At 44.6% G+C, this 18,819-nt stretch overlaps 1 protein-coding gene across 6 annotated transcripts in view; it reads right to left on the minus strand.

The window, feature by feature from the left end:
- Positions 1-18,819, minus strand: part of uacaa (uveal autoantigen with coiled-coil domains and ankyrin repeats a) — a 187,580-nt gene that overhangs the window by 100,049 nt on the left and 68,712 nt on the right. The window contains exon 1 of one of the 6 annotated variants that reach the window (XM_073032663.1): positions 183-708. The exons of the other annotated variants lie outside the window; for them this stretch is intronic. Coding sequence (XP_072888764.1) covers positions 183-218 — 36 coding nt within the window. The 5' untranslated portion in view covers positions 219-708. Of the gene's footprint in view, positions 1-182; positions 709-18,819 lie in introns of those variants that run through there. 6 annotated transcript variants of the gene reach the window in all.

Raw genomic sequence — 18,819 nt, forward strand, 5'->3', positions numbered from 1 at the left:
AAAACTCGGTCATCCCTTTTTCCAAAGACACCTAACTCTGCTGCAGGGAAAGCCAGTGTTACAATACTAATTACAACTTTGTAACTGCAGACGTGATCAGAGTCAAACCATGCAACACATACACATGCAAACTCCCCAAGTACTAAATTAAACTAAAGAGAGTTCTGGTGAAAGTTACCTACAGAGGGCACGGAGGCACAGGAAAACCAGTGCTTCATGCTGGTCGAGAATGCTTCTGGAGCTGGACAGGTCTGTGCTTGCAAATGCAGCTCACTATAAATCAACTCTACAACTGGCACGGTGCAGACCAGGGCTAGAAACAGCAACGTCGCAGGGTTTGCAGGCTCTGAGCGCTGATCTACAACTTCAGAACGATTGCATGCTTCCAGTCCACAACCCTACATGAGCATTGTACTAAATTCTCTTCATCTTCTGAGTCATCGTCAGACTTCATTACTTCCCAGGAGGGCCTCTTGTTCGGAGTATTTTGAGCTTTGTTTCAGAAATCACAGACTGCAGCCCAGGGATTAAAACAAAGCACTTCTTCCTCCTTTCCCCTGCACAGAGCCCTTGGGTGCCAGCTCGTTCGATTCCAGCCCTTCCGAACAAGAGCAAGTGCAGCCAGAGATCACGGGGCTTCTGCAGTGAAGCAGTGCACACCCCAGCAACATGTGCCAAGCTTAAGTCAAACTTTCATCTTGGCACCAAAATATCACAGCCAGATCACAGTAAACAGGCCATGATATCACCCAACTCCTGCATTACTGACCTCGCAACCCTCCGAGAGACGTCTGCAAGGTACAGCTAATAATAATTCAGTGCATGCACAGCCTCTGAGTAATGGGGTATCGAGCTATCATCATCGAAGGCAAAGAAGCATCAAGGCATGCTTTGCAGGATTCTAGAAATAGTCACTTCCAGCAGGGAGATTTAAAAGTGTCAGATTCAGAAAGGCCTCTGGATGACCTTTGAACACGGTTGCCTCACCAAACGAGCGACCCACCAAGTTAGCAGGAGCACATAAACACGGGATTCTGCAGATCTTTAGGCTTAAAGCAGAGGTTGTTTAGAAAGGGCACCAAAAAAGAGAAGCGGGAGAATGGGGTCGAGAGGGATAATTAGTCATGATGGAATGGTGGGGCAGACTCGATGGGCCAAATGGCCTAATCCTGCTCCCAAGTCTTATGCAGATACTGGAAATCCAGAGAAATAAACACAAAACGCTGGAGGGACTCAGCAGGTCAGGCAGCATCAATGAAGGTGAATAAATATTTTGGGCCGAAACTCTTAATCAGGAATGGAAAGGCAGGGAGAAAGAAGATTGATAACAAAGTACACTGCAGATGCTGTGGTCAAATCAACACGTACAAAAGCTGGATGAACTCAGCAGATCGGGCAGCATCCATTGAAGGGTTCATTTCAACGGATGTTGCCCGACCTGCTGAGTTCATCCAGCTTTTGTACGTTTTGAGAAAGAAGATTGAATAAGGAGGTGGGGGTAAAAGTAGTAGTACAAGCAGGAAGGTGACATGCCCACTCCCCCACCCATAAGACCATAAGACATAGGAACAGAAATAGGCCATTTGGCCCATCAAGTCTGCTCCACCACTTCATCACAGCTGATCCATTTTCCCTCTCAGCCTCAATCTCCTGCCTTCTCCCCATATCCCTTCTTCCCCTGACCAATCAAGAATCTAGCAACCTCTGCCTTAAATATGCATAAAGACTTCGCCTCCACAACTCCTGTGGCAAAGAATTCCACAGATTCACCACTCTCTGGCTGAAGAAATTCTTCCTCATCTTTGTTATAAAAAGGACACCCCTCTATTCTGAGGCTGTGTTCTCTGGTCTGAGAGTCCCCCACCACAGGAAACATCCTCTCCAAATCCACTCCATCAAAGCCTTTCACAATTTGATAGCTTTCAATGAGGTCACCCCTCATTCTTCGGAATTCTAGTGAATACAGGCCCAGAACCATCAAATGCTCTCCATACGACAAGCCAATCAATCCTGGAATCCTTTTTGTGGACCTTTGAACCCTCTCCAGTTTCAGTACATCCTTCATTAGATAAGGGGTCCAAACCTGCTCACAATACTCCCAGTGAGGCCTCACCAGTGCTTTATAAAGCCTCAACATTACATCCTTGCTTTTATGTTCTTGTCCTCTTGAAATTAATGCTAACATTGCATTTGCCTTTCTCATCACAGACACAACCGGCAAATTAACCTTTAGGAGATCCTGCACAAGGTCTCCCAAGTCCCTTTGCACCTCAATTTCTTTTTGTATTTTCTCTCCATTTAGAAAATAGCCTACCCTTTCATTTCTTCTACCCACCTATCTTCCCCCTCCAATCAGATGGCATGAACATCGATTTCTCTAACTTACGGTAATTTTTCCTCCCTCTCCTCCCTTTTTTCCATTCAAGCTTCCCACTTATCCCTTCTTTTCTCACCTCCCTATCATGTCACCCTGGTTCCCCTCCCCCTTCCCTCCCTCCTCTCCCATCAGATTCCTTCCGCAGTCTTCCATCTCTCACTACCCAGCTTCTCACTTCATCCCTCCCCCTTACCTGGCTTCACTTATCACCTGCCAGCTTCAACTCCTTCCCCCTCACACCCCATCCTTTCCAGCCCCAACGAAAGGTCTCAGCACCAAACGTTTAATGCTTCTTTCCCTCCATAGCCGCTGCCTGACCTACTGAGTTCCTCCAGCATTTTGTTCAAGTTATCGGCAGCACAGTGCGTAGATTGTATCATCACTGGTAAGGCAGTTTAAGGTCCTCCATCATGAGGCAGCGCGATGGTGACCACTTGCTCACAGTTCCCTGCCAAAGCACTTCACTCTACATCTGCAACGAGATTCAGTAACAATATCACATGGGAGCTGCAGTCAATCACCAGGAGGGACAGTGCAGGCTGCCAGCCGCAACATGTATTTTAAACCACGTAGCGTAAATATATTTCAAGCTATGACAATTTATATTTTCATTTGGAATTTAAAACTATTAAAAACACAGGGCACCAGAATACTCCTTTTCATCTCATGAGCCGTCTTTAAACTCCATTCAGGAGACGACAGGCTGCGTTCCTGAAAATCCAGCAAGTGAGAGATGTAACTGTTCAGTTTAAGGGTAACACAAAATGCTGGAGAAACTCAGCACGTCAAGCAGCATTCATGGAAAGCAATAAAGAGTCAACATTTCAGGGTGAGACCCTTCATCAGGACACAATACAGTGCACAAGTATCTGCCCTTTTACAGCAGATATTTGTGTAAACAACAATCTACACTTACAGAGCATTCTTGTTACTATTAACAGACAGGAGCCTGAAGTCCTACATCACCAGGTTCAGGAACAGTTATTACCCCTCAACCATCAGGTCCCACACCACCAGGTTCAGGAACAGTTATTACCCCCCGACCATTAGACTCCTGAACCAGCATGGATAACTTCACCCACCTCAACAGTGAACTTACTTCACAAACTTCAGACTCACTTTCAAGGACTCTACAATTTATGATCTCAGTATTACTATGTATTTGTATTTCTACAGTTCATCTTCTTTTGCACATTGGTTGTTTGTCAGCCTTCATGTATATTTTTTTCATAAATTCTATTGTATTTCTTTATTTTCCTGTAAATCCCTGCAGGAAAATGAATCTCAGGGTGGAATCGGATTACAACTACTGTAGTTTAATTTACTTTTACTTTTTTTTAAAGCAACAAGGCATCCTGTGGGAAGCACAAGTCAGAATCATGAAGAGGGAGACCTGAAGAAGTGTTGGAAAGACACGGAGGTTAAAGGAAGAGGATTACAGTACTTGGAAGCTGGTTAGCTGAGCAGAACTTCACCAAGCAACAAACAAAATGCTGGAGGAACTCAGCAAGCCAGGCAGCTGTATTAACAGTGGATGCTTTGGCCTGTGACCCTTCATCAGGACTAGAAAAAAAGGGGGCAGAAACCAGAATAGGTAGGTTGGGGGCGAGGGGAAGGAGTTCAAGCTGGCAGGTGAGGGTGAAGGTAGGTGGGTGGGGAGGGGGAGGAATGAAATAAGAAGCTGAGTGGGGATAGATGGAAGAGGTAAATAAAGGGCCGAAGGAGAGCCCCAGTATTTTGAGCATGCTACTCAAGATTTCCAGAATCTGCAGAATTTCGTGTTTAATATTTCAAAAAGGCTTACAGTGTCCAATAATTGCTTAATGCTTGAAAGATACAAAACACATCGGCCTTAAATTATAACCACTTCCCACTGGAAGGAAATAAGCAAGAGTTCAAACGTTATTTGGTTAAATCAGGTATAAGCAAGGAACAAGGAATTTTAAAAGCTGGGCCACTCCAAGAAAATGCACCAGCAGCTCTGCTTCCTCGGATGACAGAAATCTCCACTGAATTTCCCCAGTTTGGACTGACATAGAACGGAGAACACCCTGTCCAGTGCATCACGGCTTGTGTGACAACACTCTGCCTGTAAGCAGCTCAGCACATCACGAAACCAGCCTCCCCTCCATGGACTCACCACCTCGGTAAAGCAGCCAGCGTAATCACTGACCCCAGCCACAGATACTCTCTCTCCTCCCCTCTCCTTCAGGTAGAAGATACAAAAGCTGAGAGCACGTGCCACCAGGCTCAAGGTCAGCTTCCACCCTGCTGTTGTAAGACTACTGAATGATTCCCTAATGTAGGGGTTCCCAGCCTGGGCTCCACAGACCCTCCGTTAACGATGGCATAAAAATGTCAGAATCCCATGCCCTGGTATGATAAGATGGACTCGTGACCTCAGCCTACTTCATCATGACCTGACACCTTATTACCGGCCTGCTCTGCACTTTCTCTGTAGCTGCTTTGCTTTACTCTGCATTGCTCTTCTTTCTGATCGGTACAGATGGGAGAGAGAGTAACATTTTTCACTGTACCTTGCCAAACGTGACAGTAACAAACCAATTTTACCACTGGAAGATTAAACAAGTATCAGCATCCAAACATATTGGAAAACTGCACCCAGAGCCCATTATGTTAAGATATTTAAGTGTTAGATTAGTAGCATATTGTTATATACCACTGAAGGGAAAAAATCCAGAAATAATAAACTTTCAAGATGTGCCAAAGTACTTAATAAGGGACTGTTCAAAGTACAATTATAATGTCAAAGACGTGGGAGCAATACTACAAGGAGCAAGACATACCAGTATACCCAGGTAATGAGTTTGTTCACTCACTATGAGCTGTGTTGTCTGATATGGGCGATCATGGTCTAATCCATGACCAAATGAGTGATCTTGGCAAATTATTTTCTTTTACAGAAGTGGTTTGCCATTGCCTTCTTCTGGGCAGTGTCTTTACAAGACAGGTGACCCCAGGCATTATCAATACTCCAGAGATTGTCTGCCTGGTGTCAGTGGTCGCATAACCAGGACCTGTGATATGTACCGGCTGCTCGTACGAACATCCACCACTTGCTCCCATGGCCTCACGTGACCCTGGTCAGGGGCTAAAGAGGACCTGCAACTTGCCCAAGGGTGACCTGCAGGCTAGCGGAGGGAAGGAGCGCCTTGCATCTCCTTTGGAAGAGACACATCTCCTCTCTGCCACCCATTAGGTAATGAGTAGGTAATCTATTTAACACTGTTTAGGAGTCAGGATAACACAAAACTTTAAAGACATAAAATGTACTTCAAACTTTGAAAATGGAAACAACCACTCAGCCCATCTTGTCCATGCCAACCAAGATGCCCATCTAAACTAGCTTCATTTGCATTTATCAAACTACATCCTTTGAGTTAATTGACATATTTTAGGATTCTGAATTAATCTGTTTTATTAAACACCAATGGCTTGGAAAAGGACTTGCATTTCTATAGTGTTTTTCTGAAACTTAAGATATCCTAAAGTACCTTTGAAATACAACCAATATTGTAACAAGAGGAACAGGGAAAGATCCCAACTCAATGGATAAATATCAGCCATAACAGAAAGGACAAACAACTCAGTTCTTTGAACTAATGCAATGGGATGTTTTGCGTTAACCTGATGTATGGACAATGTCACCCTGGGCCTGAAGTGCATCACAGGCTGGCATGCACAATAGGACGTAGAAGACTACAGACTCAGCCCACTCCATGATGGGCACCAGCCTCCCCACCATCAAGAACATCTTCAAAAACTGATGCCTCAAGGGAAGGAGGTACAGGAGCCTGAAGAGACATACTCAACCTTTCAGAAACAGCATCTTCTCTTCCATCGTCAGATTTCTGAATGGTCCATGAACACTAACACGTTGCTACATTTTTTTTAACACTACTTCCTTTGTAAATTATGGGCAGTTTTATGTTTTGTTTTTGAGCAAACTTTGTTTCTTGAACTGATCCCTCTGTAGTTCCTTTCCTTTTGAGCAATATTCAGTTCTTTCTACTAAATTCAGCAACATCACGCTTCCCCTCATTACCCAGGCATCCCCCAGGTTATGAAAGGGTTATGTTCCTGAGCAGTTGCTACACAAGTCAAAAACGTTCATTTTCTATAGCTGCCCAGTCTGGCCATTCTCTGCCTCTACAAAAAAGCTGTCTTTGCCCAAAGAACTGCTGCTTATTAGATTTTTTCCCCTGCACCATTCTCTGTCAACCCTCGAGAATGTTGTGTGTGATCTCTGTAGTTCTGAGATACTCAAACCACCCCACCCGGCACCAACAATCAATCCACGGTCAAGGTCACTTAGATCATATTTCTTCCCCAGTCTGATGTTTGGTCTGAACAACAATTGAACCTCTTGACCATGTCTGCGTGCTTTTATGCATTGAACTGCAGGTGCGTGATTGGCTGCTTAGGTATTTACGTTAACAAGCAGGCATACCTAATAGAGTGGCCACTGACTGTAGATCGGGTTTCCAGTCGTTAGTGAGAACTGTGAAATATTAAACATACATTACAGGTGTATGGGAGCATCTGCATAAAGCTGGATCCTGCAAGTTAGGTCATCCACATCCCAGGAAACCCTTGTATTACTGAATCTGTGCTGTATGATACATGACACAACCCTTCAGTTTCAATTCTTCCCATTAACTACTCCCAAGATTTTAATCATGCACCTATGCACCAAAAGCAATTTCCTGCCAACTGGTGCTTCATGGCATGGGAGGAAACCTCAGATTCCATCTGCCAAATTTTGCTTTTTCACTTAACCTATCCAAATATCATTACAGACATGATTAGAGTTGTGTAACTAAACCTGTTTCAACAAATAGAAAGTAAGACACAGTCATAAGAGTCACAGTCGTAGAACACTACAGCACAGCAACATGCCCTTCAGTCCATCTAGTCCATGCTACATTCTTACTGCCTATTATGCCACTGGCATTTAGGGCAGCAATGAAGGCTTTCTTCATTGCTGTTTCCATAACAATTTTCTTTTGACCAGTCAGGATTATTTGGTTTGAGCAGAATCCCCAAACCTGGAGGACTGCTGGACCATTCTTAGTCAGGGCTCTACAATTTGACCTGTTCGGCATGGGTGACCCTACCAAGAGACACAGTACAAGGCCCTGACTCCAGCCAACGTAGCTCTCTGGGTCATTAAGGCAGGCAAGCCTCCAAACCTTACAACAAGGTTGTGATCATCCTGGAAGATCTACTCCATGCCAAACTCTTAATCTGCCTAGTCTCATTAACCTGTACCAGTACCATAGCCCTCCAAACCCCTCCCCATCCATGTACCTATATACATTTCTCTTAAATGTTGAAATTGAACCTGCATCTACCACCTCCGCTGGCAACTTGTTCGACCCACACACACGTCATCCTCTGAGTGAAGTAGTTCCCCTTAAACATTTCACCTTTAACCCATGACCTCTAGTTCTAGTCTCACTCAGCCTCAGTGAAAAAGCCTGCTTATATTTACCCTATCTATACCCCTTAATTTTGTACACCTCCATCAAAACTCCTCTCAATCCCAAATTCAATTTATTGTCATTTGACTATACATGTGTAAACCATCAAACAAAACAATGGTCCTGTGGACCAGGATGCCCAGGACAGTACATATAACTCACCCATAAAGTAATATTAGCACTAACAAATAAGGATCATTTACAACACAAATTAAAATCTGAACAGTGTAATACCACTGGAGCTTCATAAATAATGAGAGCAGATTGGTTGCAGGCAGTTCAGTATTCTCTCAGCCTGGGGGTAGAAGCTGTTTCCCATCCTAAACGTCCTTGTCCTAATGCTACAGTACCTCCTGCCCGATGATAGTGGGACAAAGAGATTATTGGATGGGTGGGAGGGATCACTGACAATGCCAAGGACTCTGCATACACGTTGCTCTGGATAAATATCTCTGATGGGTGGAAGAGAGACCCCAACATACAGACGTGGTTGATTGCCTTGCAGTGGTGACGCAGCTTGCAAAAAAAATGGTTAGAATGAGAAGCCACCGCTGCCTCCTCAGGAAGCTGAAGAAATTTGGAAAATGCACCTGAGAAAGCTTCCTTTCCAGATGCACCACAGCTCGGTGAGGCAACTGCTCTGGCCGAGACCGCAACAGACTGCGGAGAGTTATGGGCATAACTCAACACATCACTGAAATCAGCTTTCCCCCACATGGACTCTGTCTGTGCTTCTCACTGCTTGGGTAAAGCAACGTATGTAATCAAAGACACCACCCACCCCAGACAGTCTCTCTTCTACAAGTGACCCAACCCCTCCACTCGGGCACAAGCCTGAACACACTACCACCAGGCTCAAGAACAGCTTCTATTCCCCTATCTGAAAACTAGTCAGTGGTCCCCTTGTACGATAAGATGGACTCTTGACCTCACAGTCTACCTCATTATGATTTGCACCTTATTGTCTACCTGCAATGTTCTTTCTCCATAACTGTAATACTCTACTCTGTTCTGTTACTGTTTTCCCTTCTATGACCTGATGTAATGAAATGAACTCTACCGATAGCATGCAAAACATTTTTTTCCAATGTATCTCAGTACATGACACAACAATGAGCCAAGTTACCAATTATTGTTTCGTTAGCAGCTTGAGGACATTTGGTTTGTCACCAAAGACAAGCGATATTTTTCCCCCAGTCTGATGTTTGGTGTGAACAACAACTGAACCTCTTGAACATCACTGCGTGCTGTTATGGACTGAATTGCTGCCACGTGATTGGATGATCGTACACTTGCATTTACAAGGTGTACAGGTGTACCTAATAAAGTGGCCACTGAGTGTGTGTAGCACGAGTCAATCGATTGCTTCCATACAAATGCTGGAATTTCTCAGTCCAGCAAGCCCAACTTTTTCTGCAGATTTGCAGGAATATTTTATTTATTTTTATTTAGCGATATGGCATAGTAACAGGCCCACTGGCCCAATGAGCCAGCACTGAACAATTTCCACCCATGTGACCAATTAACCTACCAACTGATAAGCCTTTGGACTGTGGGAGGAAACCAGAGCACCCGGAGGAAACCCACACGGTCATGGGGAGAACGTACAAACTCCTTACCGACAGAGGAAGGAATTTAACCTCAATCTTACTTATTGAGGTACAGCGCGGAATAGGCCCTTCGGACCCTTTGAGCCATGCAGGTCCAGTAATCCCCCAATTTAACCCTGGCCTAATCACAGGACAACTTACAATGACCAATTAACCTACCAACTGGTACGCCTTTGGACTGTGGGAGGAAACCGGAGCACCCGGAGGAAACCCAGTCATGGGGAGGACATACAAACTCCTCACAGGCAGCGGCAGGAATCGAACCCGTGTTGCCGGTGCTATAATAGCATTAGTCTAACCATGCTACGCTACCATGCCGCCCCAATTATTTTGGCTGCAGTGTCAGACAAACTTGCATTTAGCCTAAAATTATTTGAGCACCTCCCTCCCCACTGCCCCTATCCACTGATGTTCTGGCTGCCTGGTATATCCTTGTTAGGGCTTGTCCTGTCCCGAGTGTGATGTCACCATAAATTCCATGAAATTCCAGCAAGCTAAATATAACATTTATATTCATTGTCGTACTGTATTACTTTCATAGTTACTACAGAAAAATGGAGGAAATGCCGTAGCTATTTCTAAATTGCAACAGTAGTAACTAAGCCCAGTAGAAGTTATGTCGTTGTAATAGGGACACAAGTAACTATAAGCCTATGATCTAATCTCAGCCATGGTTCGATAAGGGTCAAGTGGTTTATATTACATGCAGCTTGTTTTTGCCTGGAAATATCTCATCAAGAAGAACAATGCAAGGTTGAGAGGTTCTTGATTAGTAAGAACATTAAAGCTTATGGGGAGAAGGCAGGAGAATGGACTAATTCAGCTCCAAATGATTCAGATTGGTAGTGTAGTGGTTAGCACAGCACTTCACAATGCCAGCTGCAAGAACGGGGTTCAATTCCTGCTGCTGTCTGCAAGGAGTTTGCCAACTCTCCCCATGACCGTGTGGGTTTCCTCCGGGAGCTCAGCATTCCTCCCACATTCCAAAAATGTACAGGTCAGGGTTAGTAAGTTGTGGGCATGCTAGCTATGTTGGTGCTGGAAGCGTGACAACACTTACAGCTTGCCCCTAGCACGTCCTGTGACTGTATTGGTCATTGAGGTGAAACGATGCATGCCACTGTATGTTTCGACAAATAAAGCCAATTGTTAAGTTTCACTATCCCTGACCTATGCCGTGAAAGCTGCTTTGCAACAGCATTACTTAGCACTACTATGTTACAATAGAAAAATACATTTTAAAAAGTGCAAAGAGAGACCAAATTAATGAGGTGGTGCGCATGGACCTTTCAGAAATCTGATGACAGAGGGGAAGAATGTGATTCCTGAAACATCGAGTCTCTCTTCAGGCTCCTATGCCTCCTTTCTGATGGTTGTGTTTATGATCAGTGTTTATTAAATCAGTGCTGTGCTTTGTACAATAATGTACAATGATTAGATGCAACATGTATTTTTCAAACTACCGTAGATTCCGGACTACAGAGCGCACCTGATTAAAAGCCGCTGGCTCTAATTTTAGAAAGAAAATCAATTTTTTACTTGTACAGGCCGCACCGGATTTTCGGCCGCACCGGATTTTCGGCCACAGGTGTCCCACGTTGTAATATGAGATATTTACACAGAAAGATATTACACGTGAGGATTTTTTAACTTTTAATTAAATCCATATGGTAACATAAACAAATACATATTGCAAATGCTTTTTTTCGAACCGTGCCTGTAACGCGGCTACTTTTAAATATACGTTGCGTATACTTTTTTACTGAACAACATTCCAATATCTCCTAATGACTGGTAAAAAATATATATACTGCAGCCTACCAGGAAAAGTTATTGATCGCCTTTAACTTAAAAGCAGCGTTCGCTCAGATCCAATGCCGCTCGCCCCCCGCCTTCCCGTTTATCGCAAACTGGCATTTTTCCCACAAGACACGGCGAAACCGGGTGTGACGTCATAGCATCCCGCGATGTAGTACAAAACAAATATAGTTAAAACACTTCTAACTTTAACTAGAAAATGAATTACTAAGCGAAAATATTATAAACTAAATAACTGCCATAAAGGCAGCACAATGCTTTTCTTCGAGTGTTTTCCATGTTGATGAGGGTGAGTACAAATGACTGATTTACAATAATTTAATTGTGAAAGTGCGCTTGATTTATCGTACAATTTCATTGGACCTCTGTGAACTACTCATCAATTTTATTGGTCTACTGTTACGAGGCAAAATGTTTTTGGCGGCATGAAAAAAATCATGCATTAGCCGCACCGTATTAAAGGCCGCAGAGTTCAAAGCTGTTCAAAATGTGGGAAAAAAGTAGCGGCTTATAATCCGACATCTACGGTATGTCTTTCATTTAGAGAAATTTGCCAGTGTGATTCCCTGGTGGAAACAAAGAATTCAGACTAACCATTATTCACTGCATATTGCAACTAGCTTTATAAAGAGAACCTCCCAAAGGACCATTACCTTGTCATAGGGTTTGGAGGTTTGTGTGCCTCAATGACCAGAGAGAGTCAGGGCCTTGTGCTTTGGCTCTTGGTAGGGTCAGCCATGCCAAAGAAGTCAAAGGGTTGAGGCCAGACTAAGAGTGGTCAGGGGTTCAAGCTCAGGGCTAACAATCCTGACTGGTCAAAAAAAAATTGTTACGGAAACAGCAATGAAGAATCCTTGTGTGTGACTGAGGACCCAGAACCACACCTGGGGCGCAATAGAGAAGACAGCCAAGGACAGACAGAGATAGAGCAACTTCATTGCTGCCCTGAACACCGGTAGCGTAATGGGTCAGGAAGTAACTTACAAAGAGGGAAAAATGAACCCTTGTCACACATACATTGAAACATAGTGAAATGTGGCCATTTGCGTCGAATCAAATCAGCGAGGATTGTGCTGGGCAGCCTGCAAGTGTGGCCATGCTTCTGGCACCAATATCGCACGCCCACAACTCACAAACCCTGACAGTACGTCTTTGGAGTGTGGGAGGAAACCGGAGCACACGGAGAAAACACCCGCGGTCACTGGGAGAACGCACAAACTCCTTACGGACAGTGGCAGGATTCAAATCCCAGTCCTACAGTTGATGCTGTAAAGCATCACTGCGTGATAGTGCCACCCTTCAAACCCATACTCCAAGATTACAATATGGAACCATCTCAAGCCTCACTTTTGCCCCGAAGATGAATTAGGAGTCTGGAAAATTACTGTAATGGAGTATAACCAGTTACTGGTCTATCTGCAACTGCTTCATTTGGTCATCCAACTGGCAATTACTGGACTGTTTAGAAACAAACTAAATTTTCGAACGCTGGATAATCATAGCTTTTCACACCCTAATTATAGATGAACTCATCTTAAACTCCTGTCCAAAGACCTATTCCTTACTTCAAGGATCTATCTACTAGACAGTGGTTATAAACCACAAACAACACATCAGAATGTGATTCATTACCCACCAAATACACTGCACGCCTTGCACGTTGCCCTCACAGTGGTAACAGCCCACAACAAGTGAAAAATCAAGCTCCTGGTTGCAGACAGAGGGTCGAGCAGCCTCGGTGAAGACAGAGGGGTGGTCAAGATAGTGCCTGCATACAACGACATCTCCTGGATAGATCGTGAAACCATCTTCTTTTATGTCTTTTATGTTTGTTTTTCATCTTGAATGTGATTCTGAAACTATTGGAGCCGGTGATTTGCAGTTTGGAGATCATTTGGGTGTTTCAGCGCTCTGCAGTCTTCGAGAGGATTCTGGAAGACAGAGGCAGTGCGCACGAACCTCATGGTGAGAAGACTGCGGGATGGGGCACAAGCCGATGTTAGACTCCATTTCACTGATTAAAATCTTCCATTGTTCACCAATTAAAGCGACAAGGGAGATTGAAGCATAGAGGTGAATATGGAAGGTGATCACCGGCTGCCTACCTTTTGATCGCTGGTGGGATCGCTCAGCTAGAGGGGAGGCTGCCGTTTGATCACTGGTGGGATCGCTCTGATGCGAGAAAGGGGAGACTGTCTTTTGATCGCTGGTGGGATCACTCTGCTACAGAGAGGGGAGACTGTCTTTTGAACATTAGTGGGATCACTCTGCTACAGAGAGGGGAGATTGCCATTTAATTGCTGGTGGGATCGCTCTGATGCCGAAGAGGGGAGGCTGTGATCTTACACAGAGCTAGTGCAATCGAGCTGGTCAAATACCTTCCATGCCAAAATCATTGATTTATTTACTTGTTTATTTATTCATTTAGAGATACAATGCAGAACAGGTCCTACCAGCCCAACGAGCCGTACTACCCGGTACCCCAGTTTAACCCTAGCCTAAGCATGGGACAATGTACAATGAACAATTAGCCTGCTAAACTGTGCACCTTTGGACTGTGGGAGGAAACTGGGGGACCTGGAGGAAACCCACGCATCACGGGAAGATTGTACAAACTTCTGACAGCTTCAAACTCCAAAGCGCTGAGCTGCAAAAGCATCGCGCTAACCGCTGAGCTATCACATCGTTACGCAGCTCAGTGTCAAACCACTCCCCTGGGCAATGCCTTGGCATCCTACTGGTGCGATATGAAAAGGGGCTCTCGGGTTATACTGGGCTGCAACACAGAGTGCATGTCCTTTAATCTAAAAAAAACAAGAGCCTTGCACCAGATCCACAACTTAAGGAAGATCCCTGGTTATAAAACGATGGACATCCCTTATACAAAGGAGCACACTTGATATTATTAAACTAAGAGGTCCAATGTACATACATCTGTTCCTATAAATGACAGGACGAGTTTCCTCTCTCCCCCACCCCCCCAACTTTATCAGTCTGATGACTTTATGATGTCATTTATTACAACACTGTGGATGCAAACTGACCATAAACGGATTATTTTTCTGTATGTTTTTTTCAACTTGTGGACAGGATTGGCCAGTAAAAGCAGCATCTGTTTGAGTCCGTGGAGGAACGCTGCCGACTGGCACATCCCAGGCTGCAGGAGGACGTGCTATGGGACGCACTGAAGCTCTGTGCAGCCACCACAAGGGCTCGGTAGGGAAGGACCAGAGTCGAGGGTTCTTCCGCTGCCAGACAGGGAGAAGTCAGGCAGGGTGAGGAAGCCCCTCAATTATTGTAGCAGTGAATGCCCCATGCCCCCAATGGGGGCGTATGAGCGGCAAACCTATTGGTTTTAAGGAATGTAATACACATCGACAGTGAATGTGAAGAGGAAAAGGCATTGTGCAGATTATTCTTGTAAATAATTTTATATTATGATTAAAATTTATTTTGAATGGGAAAAAAAGCCTGTTGGCTACCCAGGAATGGCCTATTCAACCGATATCACTCCAGAACCCCGTTCTAAGTCTTATCCCCCAAATGAGGTCAAACATCCTGAATTGGAGAGGGAGCTTAAGACTAATACTCACCTCCTTCTGAAGCAAGGTTAGATTTCCTTAATTGGCCTTTTCAGAACTCAAGATGATAGTTTTGCTTTCTGCGGGGAATTCAGGGATGGAAATGCACTCATCCAAAGTCAACGGAACTGAATTCCAGAAGGAAAGGTTCACACAACACACACCAAATGCTTGAGGAACTCAACTGGCCAGGCAGCATCTACGGAAAAAAGTGCAGTTGGCATTTCCGGGAGACACTGTATCTTTCTCCCCACAGACGCTGCCTGGCTGCTGAGTTCCTCCAGCATTGTGTGTGTTGCCTGGATTTCCAGCATCTGCAGATTTTCTCCTAAAAGGAAAGGTTCGCAGACAGCCCAGTCCACTGTTCCACTTTTATTTCTATTTATGCATTTCAGAAAGTTGAAAAGCAGTAAAAACAAACTTCTGCATCCGTATAACAGCTTCACAAAAATTGCTCTGAATGTTACACTGATGTGGTAATATTACTGTCCAGCTCTCAATCTCCATGACTACACATTGCTAGACGACTACACAGTGCAAGAATAGAATGCTGGCCCGTTACCAGAACAGCGATCGCAAGAGGACAGCCTGTGCTTTATGAACATTACAGCACAGTACAGGCCCTTCGGCCCATGATGTTGTGCCAACCTTTTAACCTACTCTAAAACTAATTTTACATGGCTGAAAAGCACTTTTAAAAAAATGATTGCCTCCATGTAACACCCTCCACATAGCCCTCCATTTTTCAATCATTCATGTGCCTATCTGTTTCCTAAATGTCCCTAATGTATCTGCCTCTACCACCACCCCTGGCAGCTGGTTCCACACACTCACCACTCTGACATCCTCCAATCGCCTTAAAAATACATCCCCTTGTATCCATCCTAAAAATAAAGAAAGTCTCTGGCTGTCCACTAACTATGCCTCTTATCATCTTGTACACCTCCATCAAATCACCTCAATCCTCCTTTGCTCAAAAGCTCGCTCAGCCTAACTTCATAAGACATGTCTTAAGGAAGGTATTCTCCCACCCTGGCAAATTGGTACAGTACAAACACCCACAAACAACAAGGGCATAATCATAAAATAGTTCTATATTTATCATTCACAGACTGGGCACCACTGATCAGCATTGCACAACGCTGAGATCAAGGAAGTTCGGCTTGACACCAAAAGGATCGAACAAACTTCTGCAGATGTACTGTGGTTACATGCAATTCAAATACCTCTGCCCACATCCCTCCCCACCACTGTCTACAGGAGGTGCTGCCTCAAGAAGGTGACAAAGATCCACACCATTTGGGCCGTGCAATCATCTCACAGCTAACACCAAGCAGGAGGTACAGAAGCTTGAAGTTCCAACCACTAGGTTCAGGAACAGCTACTTCCCTTCAACCATTCTGTTCTTGAACTGAACAGCACAAGCCTAATCACTACAGTTTAGTATCACTGCAGTCTCTTTGATCACTTTGCACTAAAATAAATTGTTTTTTTAAAAGAAAAAGTCTAATTGTGTTCTTTCTCTTAGAAACTATACACAACTTTTCTTATCAGGAGAGACTGAATTGCTTGGAACTGTATTCACTGAAATTCAAAAGAATGGGAGTGGATTTTACAGCAATACATAATCTCAGGATTCTGGGGAACAGATTTAAAATGGAAATGAGGAGAAACGGCTTTTCCCAGAGAGTGTGAATCCGTGGAATTCTCTGCCCAGGGAAGCAGCAGAAGTTCATTATGTGCTGTGTTGTATCACATGGGCGATCACAGTCTTTCCATGACCACGGTTGTTCTTGGCAAATTTATCTACAGAAGTTATTTGTCATTGCCTTCTTTGGGGTCGTGTCTTTACAAGACGGGTGACCCCAGCCATTATCAACATTCTTCAGAGATCGTCTGCCTGGCATCAGTGGTCGTATAACCAGGACTTGTGATCTGCACCGGCTGCTCATACGACCATCCACCACCTATGTGACCCTGATTGGGGGTTTAAACAGGTGCTACACCTTGCTCAAGGGCGACCTGCAGGCTAGTGAAGGGAAGGAGCACCTTACACCTCCTTTGGTAGAGACGTATCTCCACCCCGGTACCCAAGGTTGCCTCATTAAATGTATTTAAGGCACAGTTAGATTTTTTTCCAGAGCAGGGGAATTAAGGGTTATAGAAGAAAAGGCAGGTATTAGGTGGAGCTGAGTCCACAGCCGTATCAGTCAAGACTTTACTAAATGATGGAACAGGTTTGATGGGCCAAAGCATCTATTTCTTGCGTTGTTATGTTTAATTTATAGTTTTCTTGTGAATGCTGTTGATATGATGCTGCATGAATGTGATGCTGCTTCAACACATCAACTCCTTAGACCATATATATCAAACTCAAGGCCCGCGGGCCAAATCCGGCCCGTGGTGGAATTATCTTTGGCCCGCGAGATAATATCTAATTACTATTAAAGCTGGCCCCAGTAATCGAAGCGCCTATGGCGTATGATATGGCTAATGCTGAGTTTATTCAGGTACCAGGTTTTCAGGGTTTTTAGTGTTTATTCGGCAGTCTTCTTCATAAGAAACGGAATTTGTAAAGTGAAACACTTTGTAGTTATAGCAGAGACTAAGACACATGAGAGCAGGCTGAAAAAACGGAGGCAACGAAAGCTGCGTTCGCACGCGTCCGACTGATCCGGCCCGCATGAAGCTGCATTTTGCTCAATCCGGCCCGTGACCTAAAATGAGTTTGGCACCCCTGCCTTAGACAGTGGCAGGAATGAACTCCAATCGCCGGTGTTGTAAAGCGTTACACTAGCCACAACACTACTGTACCACCTCCTCACTCACACAATGACTTCACATTCACACAGCACCCCCTCCAGTAAAATACCCCAAACCGACTTCACGGGTACCATGTTACCAGTTTGTTCAGGTGCGATCAAGGGAAGGGAGAGGAAGAATCTGGCTACCTGCAGCAAAGTAGCGTTGCGGCTAGCGTAACGCTTTACAGTGCCAGCGATCAGGGTTCAATCCCCGCCCCCCCCCCCCCGTCTGTAAGGAGTTCGAACGTTCGCCCCATAAATGCGTGGGTTTCCTTTGGGAGCTCCGGTTTCTTCCCACATTCCAAAGATGTAGAGGTAGAGATGGTAAATTACGGGCAGAAGTGTGGTGACACTTGCCGGCTGCCCCCAGCACATCCTCAGACCACGCTGGTTGTTAACGCAACATGGCGCATTTTACTGTTACATTTCAATGTACGTGTCAAATAAAACTCATCTTTAATCTTAGAACAGCATAAAACTATTTGAATGGAGAGAGACTAAAGGACATGGTTGTAGAGAGGATCTGGGTGGCCTTATTTATCAGTGGTTGAAGGTCAGTGTGTGGTCACAACAAGTAATTGGGGAGGCAGATGGAATGTGACCTTTATCACCAAGGGAATGGTGCACTAAGTATGCAAGTTTTGCTACATCTATTCAGGGTGTTGGTAAGACCACACCTACAATACAATCCAGGCCCAAGAGATTCTGCCAATGCTGGAAACCCAGAGCAACACACAAAATGCTGAAGGAACTCAGGGGGTCAGGCAGCATCTGGTGGGGAGGGGGAGAAAGGAGAGAAGAGATAGAACAGAGAATGGACAGTTTATCCTTACCAATTAAGAACCTATCAACTTCTGCTTTAAATATTACTCAGTGACTTGGCCTTCACAGCTGTCTGAGGGAATAAGTTCCACAGATGGTGGGAGGCTGGTGCCCACAATGGAACTGGCTGAGCTTACAACCCTTTTTCTGATCCTATGCATTGGGCCCCCCTCTCCGGAGAGGGATGCAACCAGTCAAGATGCTCTCCACAGTACATCTGTAGAAACTTAAGGGAACTTGGTGACATGGCAAATTTCAAACTCTGAATGTCCAGCTTCAGTCGTGCCTTCTTTGTTTTTGCAT

This window comes from Hemitrygon akajei, chromosome 30 (assembly GCF_048418815.1).
Source record: "Hemitrygon akajei chromosome 30, sHemAka1.3, whole genome shotgun sequence".
Taxonomy (NCBI): domain Eukaryota; kingdom Metazoa; phylum Chordata; class Chondrichthyes; order Myliobatiformes; family Dasyatidae; genus Hemitrygon; species Hemitrygon akajei.